Below are 16,694 nucleotides of genomic sequence, written 5' to 3'. Positions count from 1 at the left end.
TTCACTATTGGGCAAATTGATGCTCTTTTGAATAAAAAGCGTAGGGTGAAATGGTCTGTAGAAGATTACGGTACTGTAATAACACTTCGAAACCTAAGTCCAAAAACATACCGATACTTAAGAACAAAATTAAATTACCCGTTACCTGATTTGTCAACTCTGAGAAAATGGGCAGTAAAACAATTATCGCTTGAGGAAGGGGTACTTCATGATGTCTTAAAATTAATGAAGGCGAGAGCTACAAATATGTCGGAGTTAGATCGTGTAACAGTATTAGCATTTGATGAAATGTATTTAAATGAGGAGGTTTCTTTTGACAGTAGGGAAGAACAAATAATTGGACCTCATAAGGCAGTGCAGGTTGTTTTTGCATGTGGTTTGTTTGCAAGGTGGAAGCAGCCCGTATACTATAAATATGATCAGACAATGACAAAAGAAATCCTAACAGACATAATTTGCCAGTTAGAAGGCAGTGGTTTTCAAGTTATGGCCACAGTTAGCGATTTAGGTGGAAGTAACAGAAAATTGTGGCATGATTTGAAAATTTCTACCAAACTAAGTTGCAGTTTTCCTAATCCAAATGATTCAACTCGAGAAATATTTTTTTTTCAGACGCTCCACATTTATTGAAATTACACAGGAATCACTTTCTAGATCATGGTTTCAACTTGAACGGATTGAACATTTCATCAGAACCAATTCATGAACTTTTACGTGCATCCTCGTCCTCTGATACAAAATTAGCTTACAAGTTAACTCCGTTACACTTAAGTGTCCGTGGTACCCAAAGACAAAAAGTTAGTTTGGCAGCACAATTATTTTCCAACAGAGTTGCAAAGGCTTCGAAATGGTGTGGTGAAAACGAGCTGTTGAGATCAAATGAATGGAAAGAAACTTCAAAGGTAATAAAATTAACTAATGATTGGTTTGATTTATTTAATACCGTTTCTAAATTCGGTACCCACAGTGGGCTGCATAGTTACGGAATAAACCTTCAAGATCAGAATATCACAGTTAAAGTAGGAGAAGCAAACAGGAAATTACCTTATCAGGAAGGGATTCTAATAAATAATAAATCATTAACATTGTTGTATGAGGCAATGAGGTACAAGTACAAAATTGAATACATCATCACAAGAAAACTTAACCAAGATCTGGTAGAAAACTTTTTTTTTCGGAAATTAGAAGCATGGGTAGAACAAACGATCATCCCTCTGCTTCAGATTTTAAACATAGACTGAAGTGGTACGTACTAGGTCGAAATCCATTATCTCAGTTTTGTGAGAACAAAAACACCTCCGATTTGCTTTCGGAAGAAGAGGCATTAATAGTGGGTCCTAGTACAAGCCAATCAGAAGTCAATGATAATCTGCAGAAAGAATTATGTGCAACGGTAGAATTTCTTAAAGGCATTCTGTAACCGGTTAAATTTACCAACGATCGAGATCCTGAAGAAAATATAGGCCTCGCAGAAAAAATATATGAAATCTCTGCAAGACAGCGGATATCCCAGGAAGGATTAAAATATATTGCAGGATATGCTGCATCAAAACATATGGAGCAATACCCGAATCTTGGAATTCCCACAAAATTGTCAACTTCTGCTAATCAAAAAGACTGGATTACTACAGTGTCCCGTGGAAACTTAATTCTCCCTTCTAAGGATCTGCAATTGGTTGCCATGCTTGTTGAAGTATATTCTCAGATGTGCACGGAGATTCTGTTTCTCATGAGAAATTTATAATAAAAAAGACTGTAAATTTGGTTAATTCTGCCATGAAAAACGAAGCAGAAATCAGTTCTCCTCTTCCGCCAGAAGTAATTACGACATTGGTTAGAACAAGAACATTTATTAGAATTAAAGAAATCAATAAAATAATAAAAATGTCTGGAATTTCAAAGAGAAATATTATAAAGAAAATGAAAAAGATTGCATAAGAATAAGTATTTACTTAACAGAGTGGGATTTATAATGGTGAAATTATATTATGTCGTGTGTGGAATAATAAGGTAAATAATGTAGTAGACTATATTATGTCTCCAATAGCCTGAATATATAAAAATATTTGTTTACTATAATGACAGATTATTCCAAGAAATTCATATACATATGTTAATGAAGGTTCAAAAGTATTTGAATTCATGTACAAAATAATGTATGTCATAAATAACTGTGTAGATCTAAGTATGTATATATTTATTACACATTGTATTGTAATTATTATAAAACCACGTGTATATTACAGAAGGCAATATTATTAATGACACACTGCCATATCACATTGTTTCTTGAAACTTGAGTTTAATATGTAATAGATCATAATTTTGTTACGTTATCATTTCAAGGTAGTTCCTATTGTACTTGAATTCATGTGTAATATAATTTGTGTGATATATGGGCCTAATTTTGTGCATATTTGTAGCATGATGTATTTTAATTATTATAAAAGTACGTGTATATTACAGAAGACAATTATTAACGTTGCACTAACATATTACATTATTTCTTGACTCTTGAATTTAATTTATTGTTCACTATTTTATAATGTTATCACTTCAAGATAGACCCTATTATAGCCTATACTGTCAATATTTACTGAATACACAAACCATGAGTTTTATTTATTCATTTAAATCTATGGACGCAGATCTAACCATCAACAATCTGTTATGTTGACTGTGTCATTCGAGTGCGGCCTGCAGTAAAGGTGACGTCATGCGCAGACTGAACGAAAACACGCACAGCTTGTCCCACACCTCTACTATGTTTCCACCATGGTAGTAACCACATGCTGCGAAACTCTCCACTTCTTTTATTACTATTAAGTTTGTAAAATTCCTATGTGAACGAGTGAGTAATAATTTTAATTGTAAATCCTCAAAAGACACGATGGCAACGACGATGTCGATAATGATGATGATTATGATATAATAATAATAATAATAATAATAATAATAATAATAATAATAGATAGTGGTTGTAATAAGAATATGTAAAATGAGTGATGAAATAAGGAACTTCGATAGTGGCATTATATTAGAAGAGTGAAAATACCTGCCGAACAATCGACGGCTGGCTGACTTGACTGACCGAGTAGTGACTTACTAAATGAATGAATTAATAACATATTTAATGGCGGAATGAATATACGGATGAAAGAGTGGATAGATAAGGTTGAAGGGTGAATGAATGAGTGAGTGAAGAAATTAATGAATTCATTAATAACACATGGCAGGATAGATATACGGATGAATGAATGGAAAAATGGATTCATGAATGAATGAATAAAAGATTGAGTAGAGATTTGGATGAATGAATGGATAGATGGATTCATGAATGAATGAATGAATAAAAGATTGAGTGAAGATTTGGATGAATGAATGGATAGATGAATTCATGAATGAATGAATAAAAGATTGAACTAAAATGAATTAATAAGTGACTAAATGAATTAATTGAAACTGAACTAATGAATGAATTGCTGAATGTATAAAGTATTGATTTGCGGGATGGGTATATGGATGAATTAATGAATAGAGGATTTAGTGCTAGATTGCTTATATGGATGAATAAATGGATATATGGATTTGTGGGTGAATGAGTGGCGAAATCGATACATGAATGAATGACTAGATGAATTCGTGGGTCAGTGATGGATTTGCTGCATTACATGTGAATGAATAAATGAATTGATTCATAGATGAATGTTTGAATGGTGGGATGAATTAATTGATTGACTCTTGAGTAAATGCATGAGTGGCGGGATGAAAATATCGATGAATAAATAAATAAATGGATGATTATATGGATGAATGAGTTTATATGTGGATTCACAGATTAAATATGAATTAATTAATGAATGACTTGCAGGATGGCTATTTCGATGATTGATTGATTGATTGATTGATTGGTTGGTTGATTGATTGATTGATTGAGTGAGTGAGTGAGTGAGTGAGTGAGTGAGTGAGTGAGTGAGTGAGTGAGTGGCGAAATAGATATATAGATGAATGAACACATGGATTCGTGTGTGGATGGATGAATTAATTAATTCATTAATTTATATATGAATTAATTAATAGGTGTATTTGTGGTTAAATTTATGTATTGAATGACGGATGGATGTCTGGATGAATCAGTGAATACCTGGATGCATGGATTAATTGCTTAATAAGTGGCAGGATGAATATATGAGTTGTTGGTGGGACAGATTAATTTATGACTGGATTAATTATAATTAATTAATTAGTAGCTGTCTGGATATGTGGATGAGTTAGTAGATAGATAGATTCATGGGTGAATAAATGAAATTGGTGAGTGAGTGAGTGAGTGAGTGAGTGAGTGAGTGAGTGAGTGAGTGGAAATATATATTCCTTATATCCATTAAGTAAATGTGCGAGTAGCCTATATTTCGTAAATGGGAGTGAATTACGCCACGTTTTTAATCCTATTCACATCTTTTGTTGCAGGTTATCAGTCTGGAGGGCTGGACGGACATCATGTACTACGTGCAGGACGCCCACTCGTTCTGGGACTGGATCTACTTCGTTCTCCTCATCGTGGTGAGTACAGAGAACTGCAGAATCTATTTACACATTATAACCACTATGACTGAAATATGTTGTTCTCACAGTACTTTAAATATAGCATTTTGAATATATTATATTAGTGCCTAAAACACTTCATATATATGGAATAACTTATTATCTCTGCATTATTTATACGCATATTGCGAAATGAATCACAAATTCTCGTGAAGATTAAAAAAAAAACATGATTAAACATAAGTTTTTGTAAGCATATTGCAATCTCGTAAACCTATTTTATAACGTACTTACTTATTACTTACATTTTATGTATTTATACAGTCACATTGTTTTATTTTATTCCTCTGATTGAGGTGCTGGCTGATATGTACATCTATTATCAGGCAGTACATCTCACTTGACGATAAGTGTCGAAGGAAGAACATTTGTTTGTGTGCATCTGTAGTCTCATTAGTGTAATATGTAGCTAGTTAGCGATGTATGCAATGGAGGAGGGAAAGGAACTGGCCGCCCTACCACATTATCTCCTGGCCTAGTCGCCTCATAAGTGGTGCCTTCTTGTCATCACTTGTGAGGTTCAGATCTGTCTTCGGACAGTTAACTAAAAACTGTTTTGTTTAGCCGCGCGGTTTTCATGTTTTCGTCGCCCGTCGCTACGAGCTTATCTGCGGCCAAGCGGCACCCGGTCTGCCGGCACTGAAACATTTAGGAATTTGTACTTACCCAGCTCAAAGAAGGTGTTGAAAATGTTCCCCAACCAACTGCTACACACTGTTGACACCTTTTTATGAAATTGTTAATTACTTTAAGAAGTTCTGCTTCACTGATTGACTCGATTTCAGCTCTACAGACTTCAGCTACAATAACCAAACAGTCAAAATAGCTTGTTTTCTTCCTTACCGCTGGGATAGTAATTCCTGAAAAGAGTGCACTATATTACAATGCAAATAAATGGATAGTTCCGTTCCGCCCCTAGTTCCCCTATCTCTTATATATATATATATATATATATATATATATATATATATATATATATATATATATATATATATATACACACATATACATACATACATATATATATGCCATACATATGTATAGGTCATGTAAGTATTTTAATTAAAACGATATTCAATTTGCTTTAAACGCCATTCAACACAGTATGTGGCATTTCTGAAGCTCAAAAGTATTTAGAAATTATTATATTTTATCTTTGATATTAAAAGTAGCTCAATTAGTATTGTGACTAGTTAAGAATTACAAACATGGAACTTCCATCTCAGAAGATACTACGAATTTTTATCTCCTTAAATTCCCTAAGAGTTCCTGATCCACCTGATCAGGATCCTAAAAGCATATCAAAGCACTTTTTCTGAGTAACTTCTCCGAAGCGTCATATTGTTCGTTCATATTTCAGTATTGAGGGTACAAAAAGTGGGAAATTTATCTACCCAAGTCCAGAAGTTCTTATGATCTTCAGTGTGGCTACTTTTATTCTTAAATATTTTCATTATAAAAAAACGTTTTTGTTACTAAAACGTCTTTCAGGAAAATTTGAAAATGACATAAAAAGTCCTTACACTTCTTTTTTATTTTTACGATACCTAGCTTCAGGTAAAGTTACAGTCTTTTTCAGTATCGTATAAAAACATGTTTCCAGATGCACACCTTGAAGTGAGAAAATACTTTAAATATGCCGTGCAGCGCGAATCTACTCTTTATTTGTCCCATTTCAAACAGCATATAAGCAAGCCTTTGCTATACTCCTTTGTTACAGATCGGATCATTCTTCATGATCAATCTGTGCCTCGTCGTCATAGCGACGCAGTTTTCGGAGACAAAAAAGCGAGAGATGGAACGCATGCGCCTGGAGCGCGAGCGCTTCCGCTCCACCAGCACGCTGGCCTCTTCCACCAACAACTCGGAGCCCACGTCCTGCTACGCAGAAATCGTCAAGTGAGTATTGCAACACTCTGTATAGTGATTGGGTCACGTCCCAACTCTACGACGTCGTAACGCGAGTGCGTGTCTGGCGAGAAGATAAAAATAATGATACACCTGAGACTCGTATTATTTCTAGGCCTACGTATTATTGAAAATGTAGTTCTCTAGTACTTCATGCCAGGGCAATTACTTATCACTTATAGAATTATATCCACAAACTAAAAAAAATCAGTTAAACAATTCTGATCTCATAAATACTATCTATCCAAATTGCTTTGCAAAATTAATTTAGCTCTATCCGGTTGGTAAGTAGACTTAAATATCTTCAAAAAATTATTAATGTATATAAAATATCATCTGCAACAAAATTTAAAAATTCTTCTAATAAAACATTTCGGAAAGAAGATATGTACACGAGTTAACTAGAATTAAAAATCAATTTAGTGCAGCCAAGGCTAAAACAACTCTCTTAGAGAAGGAAGTTAATGAAATTAAGAAAAATAAAGGGGAGTGTAAATGCAATTGCAAGTTCCTGAGCAAGAAATAAAAATTAATAATTGATACCATGGTAAAGAAGTGCCAGGTCAAGGATGCAAGAGGCATGCGTTATGACAGTGAATTTCTTCTAGAAAGTTTATTGTTCAAAATAAAGTCCCCAAAAGGTTATATGCATTGTTTGAACCACGAATTCTTACCATTTCCTTCAGAAGATTATTTGAGGTGCCTCTTAAAAGGCATGAAATGCTCATATGGTGTAAATAGGCAGTCAGTTATCGCGTTACAAAAACATTTCGCCGATGAAAGTGACGAAAACAAAAAAATGGGAATCCTAATTTATGATGAGGTGAAGTTACGCGAGGAGGTAGCATTTAATAGTATTTCACTTAAGGTGGAAGGGTTTGTTAACTTGGGAGACGTGACACCCGAAAATCAGAATAACGCCTTAGCTAATCATGCGCTTGTATGCATGCATGTGCCATTACTCCACAGCTGGGTACAACCTGCTGCAGTATACGCAAGTAGAAATGCTACACCTGGAGACACATTGTCAAAAATAATTTTGCAAGTAATTATTCAGCTAGAACGAGCTGGTGTCAAGGTGATTGGATTCACATATGATGGGAGCCAGACAAACAAAGCCTCTTGGAAATGTCTTGGCATATCTGGAGAAAATGGAAAAGTTAATTGTTCTCTCCCTAACTCCATAGACCAGAAAATGAAATTATGGGCGTTTTCTGATGCGGTACATATTTTAAAATGCATCAGAAAAAACTTTCGTGATAAGAGTGTAGTACAATTTAGTAACCAGGACATAAATTTTGATGTTTATAGACAGGTATATTTTAAAGACACATCTCCTGAATTTTCAGGGCTTAGGTCATGCCCCAAAATTACGTCTAGTCACATTGACCTTACTTCCTTCCAGCAAATGAACGCAAGTCTAGCATTCCAGCTGTTTAGTGCGAACATGGCAAAGCCCATACAATTTTTTAGGGCCATAAACTGTGATGGGTTTGAGGAAAGTGAAAGTACAGACGAATTCACAAGGCAAATGAATGACCTTGCAGATGCACTAAACTCAAAGACTCCCTCCTCTGCCCTGTACAAAGGATACTTCCATCATAAAATTTTAGGAAATATATTACACATAATTGACAGTAAAAAGAACACGTTCGCCTCAGAAAGAACCCTTGAATCAGTCAGAGTAACAATTCAGAGCACTCTCGAAATATCCGGCTTCTTATAGAATTGCGGATTGAAATACATTCTGACAGCAACATTTAACCAAGACCCTCTAGAGCGACATTTCGGAATTATAAGATCATTATCTTGAGATGACCATCCGTCTACCATAGACTTTCTACATCTGCACATGCTTCAATCTATCTATGTTCCAGTTAAAAATGTGCTCTCTTCAAGTGCAAATTGTGAACCCCTAATTGAACCTCCCCTTACTTCCTTAATGAATCAAATGCCACCCTTGCGAGAGCTACAGAAAAAAAAATAAGGAGCGTAAAGCCGCCGCCTTGAAGAAAATCAGTGATAAGTTGGTGGTTGATGATAATCCAATTGAAATGTACGATTGGGAAAGTAATCTGTCTTCTCTTACACAGAGTGACAAGTCAGCAAAAGAGTGCCTCGTGTATTATTTAGCCGGTTATATCGTAAATAAAGCAACCAGATTTACTGACTGTGTGTTCTGCGTAAATAAGCTTCGTAGTTGAAGCAGTAATTAGGAGAGGGAGAGACCGATTTATTAGCGAAATGATATCTCCATATTTTTTTGTTACACGTATTCGCGGGGATGTTCTGGCGACTTGGTTAGAATTAGCTTCCCACACAGATGGTTCAAATTCTCTCGTCACTTGTCAGAATCGGACAGATTTAGGGCCACCTTGGGCAGGGTTCTGCATTGACACTCGTCGAGGCGTAAAATCAGAGAGTTAGACTGGACCCGTGGGAAAGCAACTGCAAGCTTGGGATTTTCCAAAGAACGGGGTTCTCCATAATCGAAAAACTAATTAGATGTTGTGGGAAATCCAAAGTCTAAATTTAGAGTTGACGTATTTCGCGCCCAATAAGAAGAGATCGTGGTTCAACTTATGAGGTCACTTTGGACCAATAGAGAATAGATTTTAGGCCGGTTAAGTGACGTAGTTTTTAACCAATAGGATAGTTAGTTTTAGCGTAGGGTAGGTTTTTATAAATAAGGGTGACGGGGAGCGGAGATGATCACAACATCTCATCGTGTCGGCGGCCCTACATACAGGGCACAATCACTACTCCTTTTCGTGTCGACGGCCCTACATACAGGGCAGAATAACTACTTCGTTTCGTGTCGACAGGATAACTACTTTTCTTCGTGTAGACGGCGCGACATCTTTTTTTGTGTCGGCGGCCCAACTTAATAGTCTTTCTTCCGGCGAAGACTCGATAGATAGAACTTTGTCATCGGCGAGACCACTCGTCAACGTTTAGGAGCTTCGATCATAGTGTACTGGACAGAGTATTGAATTTATAGTATCGGACAGAGCTTATTCAGAGCCGCCATAGAGTCGACACAGAAGTGCGACCAACGATTGAATTATAAGTCAGCCGGAAATACATACTCTAGGGTTTACCAAGTGAATACGACAATAAACTTATAGTTTTGGAGTTTACACTGCCTTTTATATAAGTAGCCGGCTTGGTATTATTCCCGACATCATCCTACACCACAACCGTACCTCGGCTACCCTGATGAGCGAATCTCACGCAACACCGAGACGCACCCACCCTCATAGTGCATCACTAAGAGAAGAGAATGTCTCTGTTTTCACTAAAATTAAAGATTATGAAAGTTCTAACTCTTTTCTAACGCATCCTTCTGAAGGTGTTATGAATGTTTTAATGCAAACTGAGACAATAGTTGGTGTCAAGATATCGTCAAATAATAGTTTGTGGGGTGATATTTTTTATGATACGCTGGGCAGCCTTATCGAGTACAAACTTCATGTGCCAACGTTAGGATGCAATGAAGAACATGCCATGGAAATAGTTCCTAAACTTATTTTCCATTATTTGAAGTGTCGCTTCTTTTTCCGGGCCAAGGAAATTCGGAAGTAATTTCAGTCATCAAAAATGGCGAAATCATCCCGCAAGCTCTCAAAAGTCGCAAGCATCTAGTTTCTACTTCATTAAAGGTACATGTTTAATAAAATTTGTGTTTTATTTTTAATACCACTTTAGTTATAATTAACGTAGAACTTATTTTAGTAATCCAACAAGTATAATTCTGCTTTATGTGTAGGCCTACAGTTGAATCTGGTTTGAAATTATATTAAGTTTGTTTCTTACACTTCCACAACACAAGATGTTTCTAATCAAACATATAAGGATGTAATAACGCAAACATAGTTAATATTCTCTAATAAGTGGCATACAACTACATAATTAACGTAGTGCTATTAAATTATTTTTATTTACAAAACAAAAATAATTTACATACGGTATCTTAAATGTTCGAAACTTGCATTGGCATAGATACAATATCGAAGCTTGATTTGTAAGTCTGAGTTTCACGTAATATTTATTGTTCCCCTTGGATTACGAATAAACCAGATAGGCCTACAACTTACTGAAACTAATAGATAAACAGTAGTAAAAATGTGTTGGTGAAAGTAGAATATCCCATTTATATAATATTATATTTTTCTTGTACAACGAAAACTATAATTCTGTGTCAAAATGTACTTACAACGTCACAAAAATGTTCATTTTTCCGAAGCTGTACTTTTTATTGCGTTCTTCTCTCTGAAGCTGGCAGAATGTTCCAGTTTACTGTTGATTATTATACTCGTATTTACGATTCAGGAGTGTATGATATAACTCAAGAGTAGTTAATGTAGTAGTATTACATATTTAAATAAGTAAAATATTGTGATAAACTATAATATACTTTTATCTAGTGGGTATTTTAAAAACATCTGCATTGACTCGAATAGCGCTCCTGAAACTGGGGACGAAAAACAGAGCTAGCGCCGCTCTGCGACGAACCGCTGGACTAGTGGAAGTATTGTCACTTTCTCTTCTACCCGCTCTGATATGATTGTAGTAGCAGTAGTAACAGTAGTGCTGCATGAATTTTAAATTAAACCAATAAATATATTCGTAAGTAGACTATTAACGAGTGTCACCAAGCATTCTTGTATGACATTGGCAGGTACGTTGCGCACCTGTGGAGGCGCGGCAAGAGGCGCTTGCTCAAGAAGTACCGTCTGTACCGCTACCGACGACAGCAGCAACGAGAGCAGAAGCAAGCTGGCGTTCCGACGCAGGGTGCCATGACGCTGCAACAATACCGCAGTGGCAACGGTGCCGGTGAGTAAAGACAAGACAGACATTCTTATGCACATGTGCCTAATACTGTAAAATAAAAAAAAACTGCGCCACTTCGTTTCTGAAAGTCCACGGTATACACAAAAATATGATTTTTAGTAAATCACGTAGGTATTATTTACAAAAATTAAATAAAGAGACAGTAAGATTATGTCATTTTAAATTTAGTTATAATAATAATTCTGACAGGTAATGCTCCTAAAAACTATTACGGTCTATAAAATGTTTCCTTGCCATCTCTTCACGAAGTTTTATAGTGATCTTATGCTAATAGTGACTTCGGAGTTTATAAAATTTCAGATATATAAGCGTCTTCTTAGCTGATATCCCTCTTTTTACAATACTGTATAACTAAAATAAGTTATTTACGTATTTTCTAACGTATATATAAAATAACAAAAGTAAATCTATTCCACTTACTCGTTTACTGGAAATACAATAAACTAATATACAAGTATAACTCTATTTATAAGCAATATAAGTTGTTTATATTTGAAGTATTTAGATTTACTTGTTATTTAATTATTTTGGTTATATTACAAATAAGGGGGCTGTCCGCTAAGATGATGCCTATATACCCAATTGTATTTTCTAAACTTCAAGCGCACTATAGATGGGATCATGAAATAAATGAACACTTTTGCATGAACCTGAAATTGGAACAAAATTAATATTAATGTTCATATTATTATTATTATTATTATTATTATTATTATTATTATTATTATTATTATTCAGTTTTATACGTCTAAAATCTGTCAAAGTCGAAAAATGTTTTCACGAGGAGTCCTAGTGATCTTACACTAGGTGGGTTACTAAAGAAATGAAGAATTTTGCATGAACTTGATATGTTACCAATAATAATAATAATAATAATAATAATAATAATAATAATAATAATAATAATAATAATAATAATAATAACGGACAAAGCTATAATAGATATCACAAAAATAATTCTTACCACTACAATAGAACTCTTGAATGAAGCTCCTCAGCGTGTTCTGTCTCCAAAACAAACTCTTCACGCCTCAGACTCACCATTAGTCTCCCTTCATTTCTACACCCTTCGAGTTTGTGTGCTACTTTTCTAAAATGCGCCATTTTTCTCTCTGTAACATTTCCCTGCTATAGGTATGACTCGTGTTATGTAATTAATGTTAATATAGATGCCACATTTAAAGAAAGGAAGGGATAAAGAAAAAGAAAGAAAGGAAAAAAGAGAATGAGATGGAGGAGATAGGGAGGGTTGGGGAGGTGAGGGAGGGAAGAGACGAAAAAAAAATTAATTTATATATGCTATGTAAGGTCCATTTTCCAACAAACGGACAAAACTGTAACAAAGCAGAAATTCGTGTCCTTCACAATACAACATAAGATATATTTGAAACTCGAGTTGGTTGCAACTTTGTATTTTGTGGAAATAGGGTGTTGTGAGGACAGAACGTAGTGTAGCCAAAATGACAAAAAAAATTAATTTGAACATGCTAATTCATGAAACGCAGAGATATGAATTATGAAAATCGAATTAAAAAATAGAGATCGCCTTCATATTTAATACAACTTCGGACGAAATTTGACAGAAATAAACATATTTTTAATACCAGGAGTGAAAGACGAAATTATACGAAAACGAAAAATCAGGCTCTGGTTTTCTTACAGCAAAATAGTTTGGTTATAATGTAATAGCATTCTACCGAAAAAAAAAGTCAAGAAAGGAACTGAAATTGATGTGGAATTCCAGGTAAGTTTATGTTACTGGTTTCAATGTTTTTCTTTGAAAACTAGTTAATATACCGTAGGTTGCAAAATTAAATTACAAATATTTTGTTCCCCATGTAGGCCTAATCCAATATCATTGTTCTTTACCTCTGTCAAAATTTTTGTTGCTCCTTAATTTTCACGGCTATGCAGATAAAAGATATCTTTCCGAGTATACAATGCTCCTTTCTTCTTTTTATAGAGTACCTACAATATAAAAAGAATAAAAAAAAATCGTTCTCACTTAACGTTATTTATTCTATAACATCTCTCTCCAATTGAGACAATTGACAAGCTCTAGACCGAAACGTGACCTAGTATGAAAGAGAGTTTTCTATTGGTTGCGTTGAACAGGGACAGCGCTAAGGCAGCAATAACATTGAACGCCTTGCTGTCCGATAGCGCTTCGACTTCGCTGTGACAGCGGTCGTCATTTTACGTAGCATTTTTTTTTTCTGCTGCACTTTCGCTGCGAAGAAATAAGAGTATGATTCTTTGTAAACACAGCGGACATTTTGGAATCGGATATCTCAGCCCACAGATATAGAAAACTCTAGACTATAACAGTAGTTCAACCCCTCATAGCTGCTGCAACATATAAAAAATTAATACCTGAGTATGCGCTGTCCCAGATTAAGCCGACCATAATTCTGGTTTTGTTTCGCTATTCAAAATTAAAAAACAAAACACTGACTCGACTTGTCCGTTTAGTGGAAAACCGGTCTAAAAACGCAACTTTAAAAATCATGTGTGTAGATAATAGTGTCCCTGCAAATGATGACCATTGCTTTGGTTATGTTGACAGGAGCAGTCCGCGGTCACATGCATCATCACCACCATCACCATCATCACCACGGCTGCCACGCGGCCAATCCTACGAGAGATGCGTCATCGACCACCGGAGTAGTAGCTTCTCATCCCGACGGCCCCCCGGCAGCTCCTCCCGCCATAGTCACCACCATGACCAACGATACCGGCAGCAACAACGGAGCCGGCGGCGTCCAAGCGGGAGGCGGGACGTCCTTCGCGCCGAGGGCAAGTCCCGAGGTCACGGATGTGGACCCTCTGGCAAGCCCCAAGCGCGGGGGTTCGTTGAGGGTCCCTTCCTCATCTAATGGCTGGGGAGAGCCTGCTGCCGGCAGCGAGGTTAGAACACAATAGAGTTACTCTATAAACTCATTTTAATTTCTGTAAAAAGTTTTAGATTCAACATCCTACATCCAATCCTAGCTACGCCAGTTGAAGGATTTTCACGTAAGGATGTGGAATTCGATCCCTACGAACTGTACGATTTTTATTATGGATGAAACTATAACGGGATACAGTTTTTTTTTCAAATTGTTTTGGTTACACCTACGCTCCTAAATTCCATTTTGTGCGAATAATATATTCTCACCAATTCACAGACTTTGAATAGCATAGACAGAGTGAAAAAAGTCATTCAGTTTGAAGGTACTGTATTCATAAAAGAAAAGACGAAAAGTCTGAACAGAATGAGTCCTAAAATTAATATGTTTCGAAATGTACTTGTTCATTGATGTTCAATGTGATTTTCATAAACAAAAAGAGCATTCATTATTCTGAGAGGTGGTAGTACTAGTCACCAAAACAAGACAAGACAACTCTAATAAACATGGATCCTGGAAGTAATATCGCATTCTTCTTCCATACCTTAGGGAGTCACGCTTTATTACCCTTTTGTATTCTGCATTTCCGATATGATACTCTATACTCAATAATAATAATAATAATAATAATAATAATAATAATAATAATAATAATAATAATAATAATAATCAAACAAAGAACTTCCATTAGAAGAAATACTGTTCGTAAATACCAATTTAAAAGGCCTTGTTTCGTACAAAATTTCATTTCATTTCATTTCAAACTCATGTTTATTAGACTTTTTTCATAATATTGCTATTTTTATTTAAATCACATTGAGCATCTCCTGTGATGTTCATAGATAAGTATCTCGGAAGATATTAAGTTTAGTACCGACGTTTATAGATTTCTCTTCTTGTTTTGATGAATATTAAACTCTCAAAATATTGAATGTTTTTAAACACCCTGTATAACTAAAGATATTGTTCGACAATTAATTACTTACAGTATTTCCCTACCTATGCAGTTATCTTAAAGTACAAAATACGAGGATGAATCGGAAAGTAACGCACAATAATTAAAAAATAATTTTAATAGGTAAACAAAAATAAAAAATACACAAATGAACTCACATCTGTTAGCTACTTTTTTTTTCTACATAGGCGCCAAGTTTCTCAACTCATTTCTCCCATCATGGTACCAGTTTCAGTATACCCTGTTCCGTTCGGTTGGAGTATACCCATCTGCGGACAGTTGATTGCACTTCTACATCGGTCGGAAAACGATGGCCGGCCAGGAATCTCTTCATGGGAACAAACAGATGAAAGTCCGACGGTGCAAGGTCTGGACTGTATGGTGGATGCTGAAGCACTTCCCAACCAAATGTGTTGATTTTCTCACGAACAGAAGCAGCAACATGGGAGCGAGAATTTCCATGAAGTTTGACATCGTCACGGCTTTTGTCACGAAGGGCACGACGCAACTTTACCAGCGTTTGAATGTAGGCTACAGCATTCACAGTGGTCCCATGTTTAGCAGAGTCCACCAATAAAACACAATGCATATCCCAGAACACTGTCACAAGCACTTTCTTAGCAGATTGCGTCATTTTGAATTGTTTTCTTTACTGGGGAAGCAGCATGTTTCCACTCCATAGAGGGCTCCTTTGTTTCGGGCGTGTAGTGGTACGCCCAGGACTCATCACCAGTGACAATGCCTTTCAGAAAGTCATGCCCTTCTGCAACGCAACGCCTTAAGTGGTCCAAGCATGTCATCATTCGCTGGCCCTTGTGGTCGTCTATCATGTTCATAGGCACCCAGCGTGCACTAACTTTATGAAATTTCAATGTGTCATGTATGATATTCTACAGCGTACCGTATGAAATGTTGAACTGCTGGGATAAGGTTCGCAGTTGGATCCGCCGGTCGTTCAAAATTGCCGCCTCAATGCCTGTGACATTTCGCTGGGTTGCAGCTGTTACCGGTCGCCCGTAACGTGGCGAACCACAAAGGTTCTCACGGCCTCTGCGAAGAATGCGCACCACCTGGAGATGTTGCTACGGTCCATACAGTCTTTCCTGTACACGTCACACATGTCCCTGTGAATTTCACTCAGGTTATGTCCTTTAGCCCACAAAAATCGCACAACACTTCACTGCTCTTCACAAGTTGACGACAGTAACACGCACGCCATCTTTTCTGCGTAGTTCACGCTTCTTTCGCTAGAGCTGCACATGCAAAAGAAATTGTGTCTGTAGTAAAAACTTCAAACTATATCTCGGTGAAATGTCAACATCCCAGCCGCAATACCAACGCAAAAAAAAAAATATTGTGCGTTACTTTCCGATCCACTCTCGTATTTTATTATTACTCTTCTTATATACCTTTCTATTATGAGTGTAACGTGTATGATATCTCTTAATATCCCAGGCCAGGAACAAAAAGTAATGTTTCGTTGT

General features: G+C 36.1%; 1 protein-coding gene across 2 annotated transcripts in view; it reads left to right on the top strand.

Annotated features, from left to right (window-relative positions):
• Ca-alpha1T (Ca[2+]-channel protein alpha[[1]] subunit T) overlaps positions 1 to 16,694 on the top strand; it is a 267,876-nt gene that overhangs the window by 142,064 nt on the left and 109,118 nt on the right. For both annotated transcript variants that reach the window (XM_069834966.1, XM_069834967.1), the window contains exons 6-9: positions 4,468 to 4,560; positions 6,323 to 6,501; positions 11,192 to 11,349; positions 13,934 to 14,274. In XM_069834966.1, coding sequence (XP_069691067.1) covers positions 4,468 to 4,560; positions 6,323 to 6,501; positions 11,192 to 11,349; positions 13,934 to 14,274 — 771 coding nt within the window. The remainder of the gene's footprint in view (positions 1 to 4,467; positions 4,561 to 6,322; positions 6,502 to 11,191; positions 11,350 to 13,933; positions 14,275 to 16,694) is intronic.

The sequence above is a fragment of the Periplaneta americana genome, chromosome 9 (assembly GCF_040183065.1).
Source record: "Periplaneta americana isolate PAMFEO1 chromosome 9, P.americana_PAMFEO1_priV1, whole genome shotgun sequence".
NCBI lineage: Eukaryota > Metazoa > Arthropoda > Insecta > Blattodea > Blattidae > Periplaneta > Periplaneta americana.
Note: the sequence above shows the minus strand (reverse complement) of the source record. Positions and strands in the feature narration are given on the sequence as shown.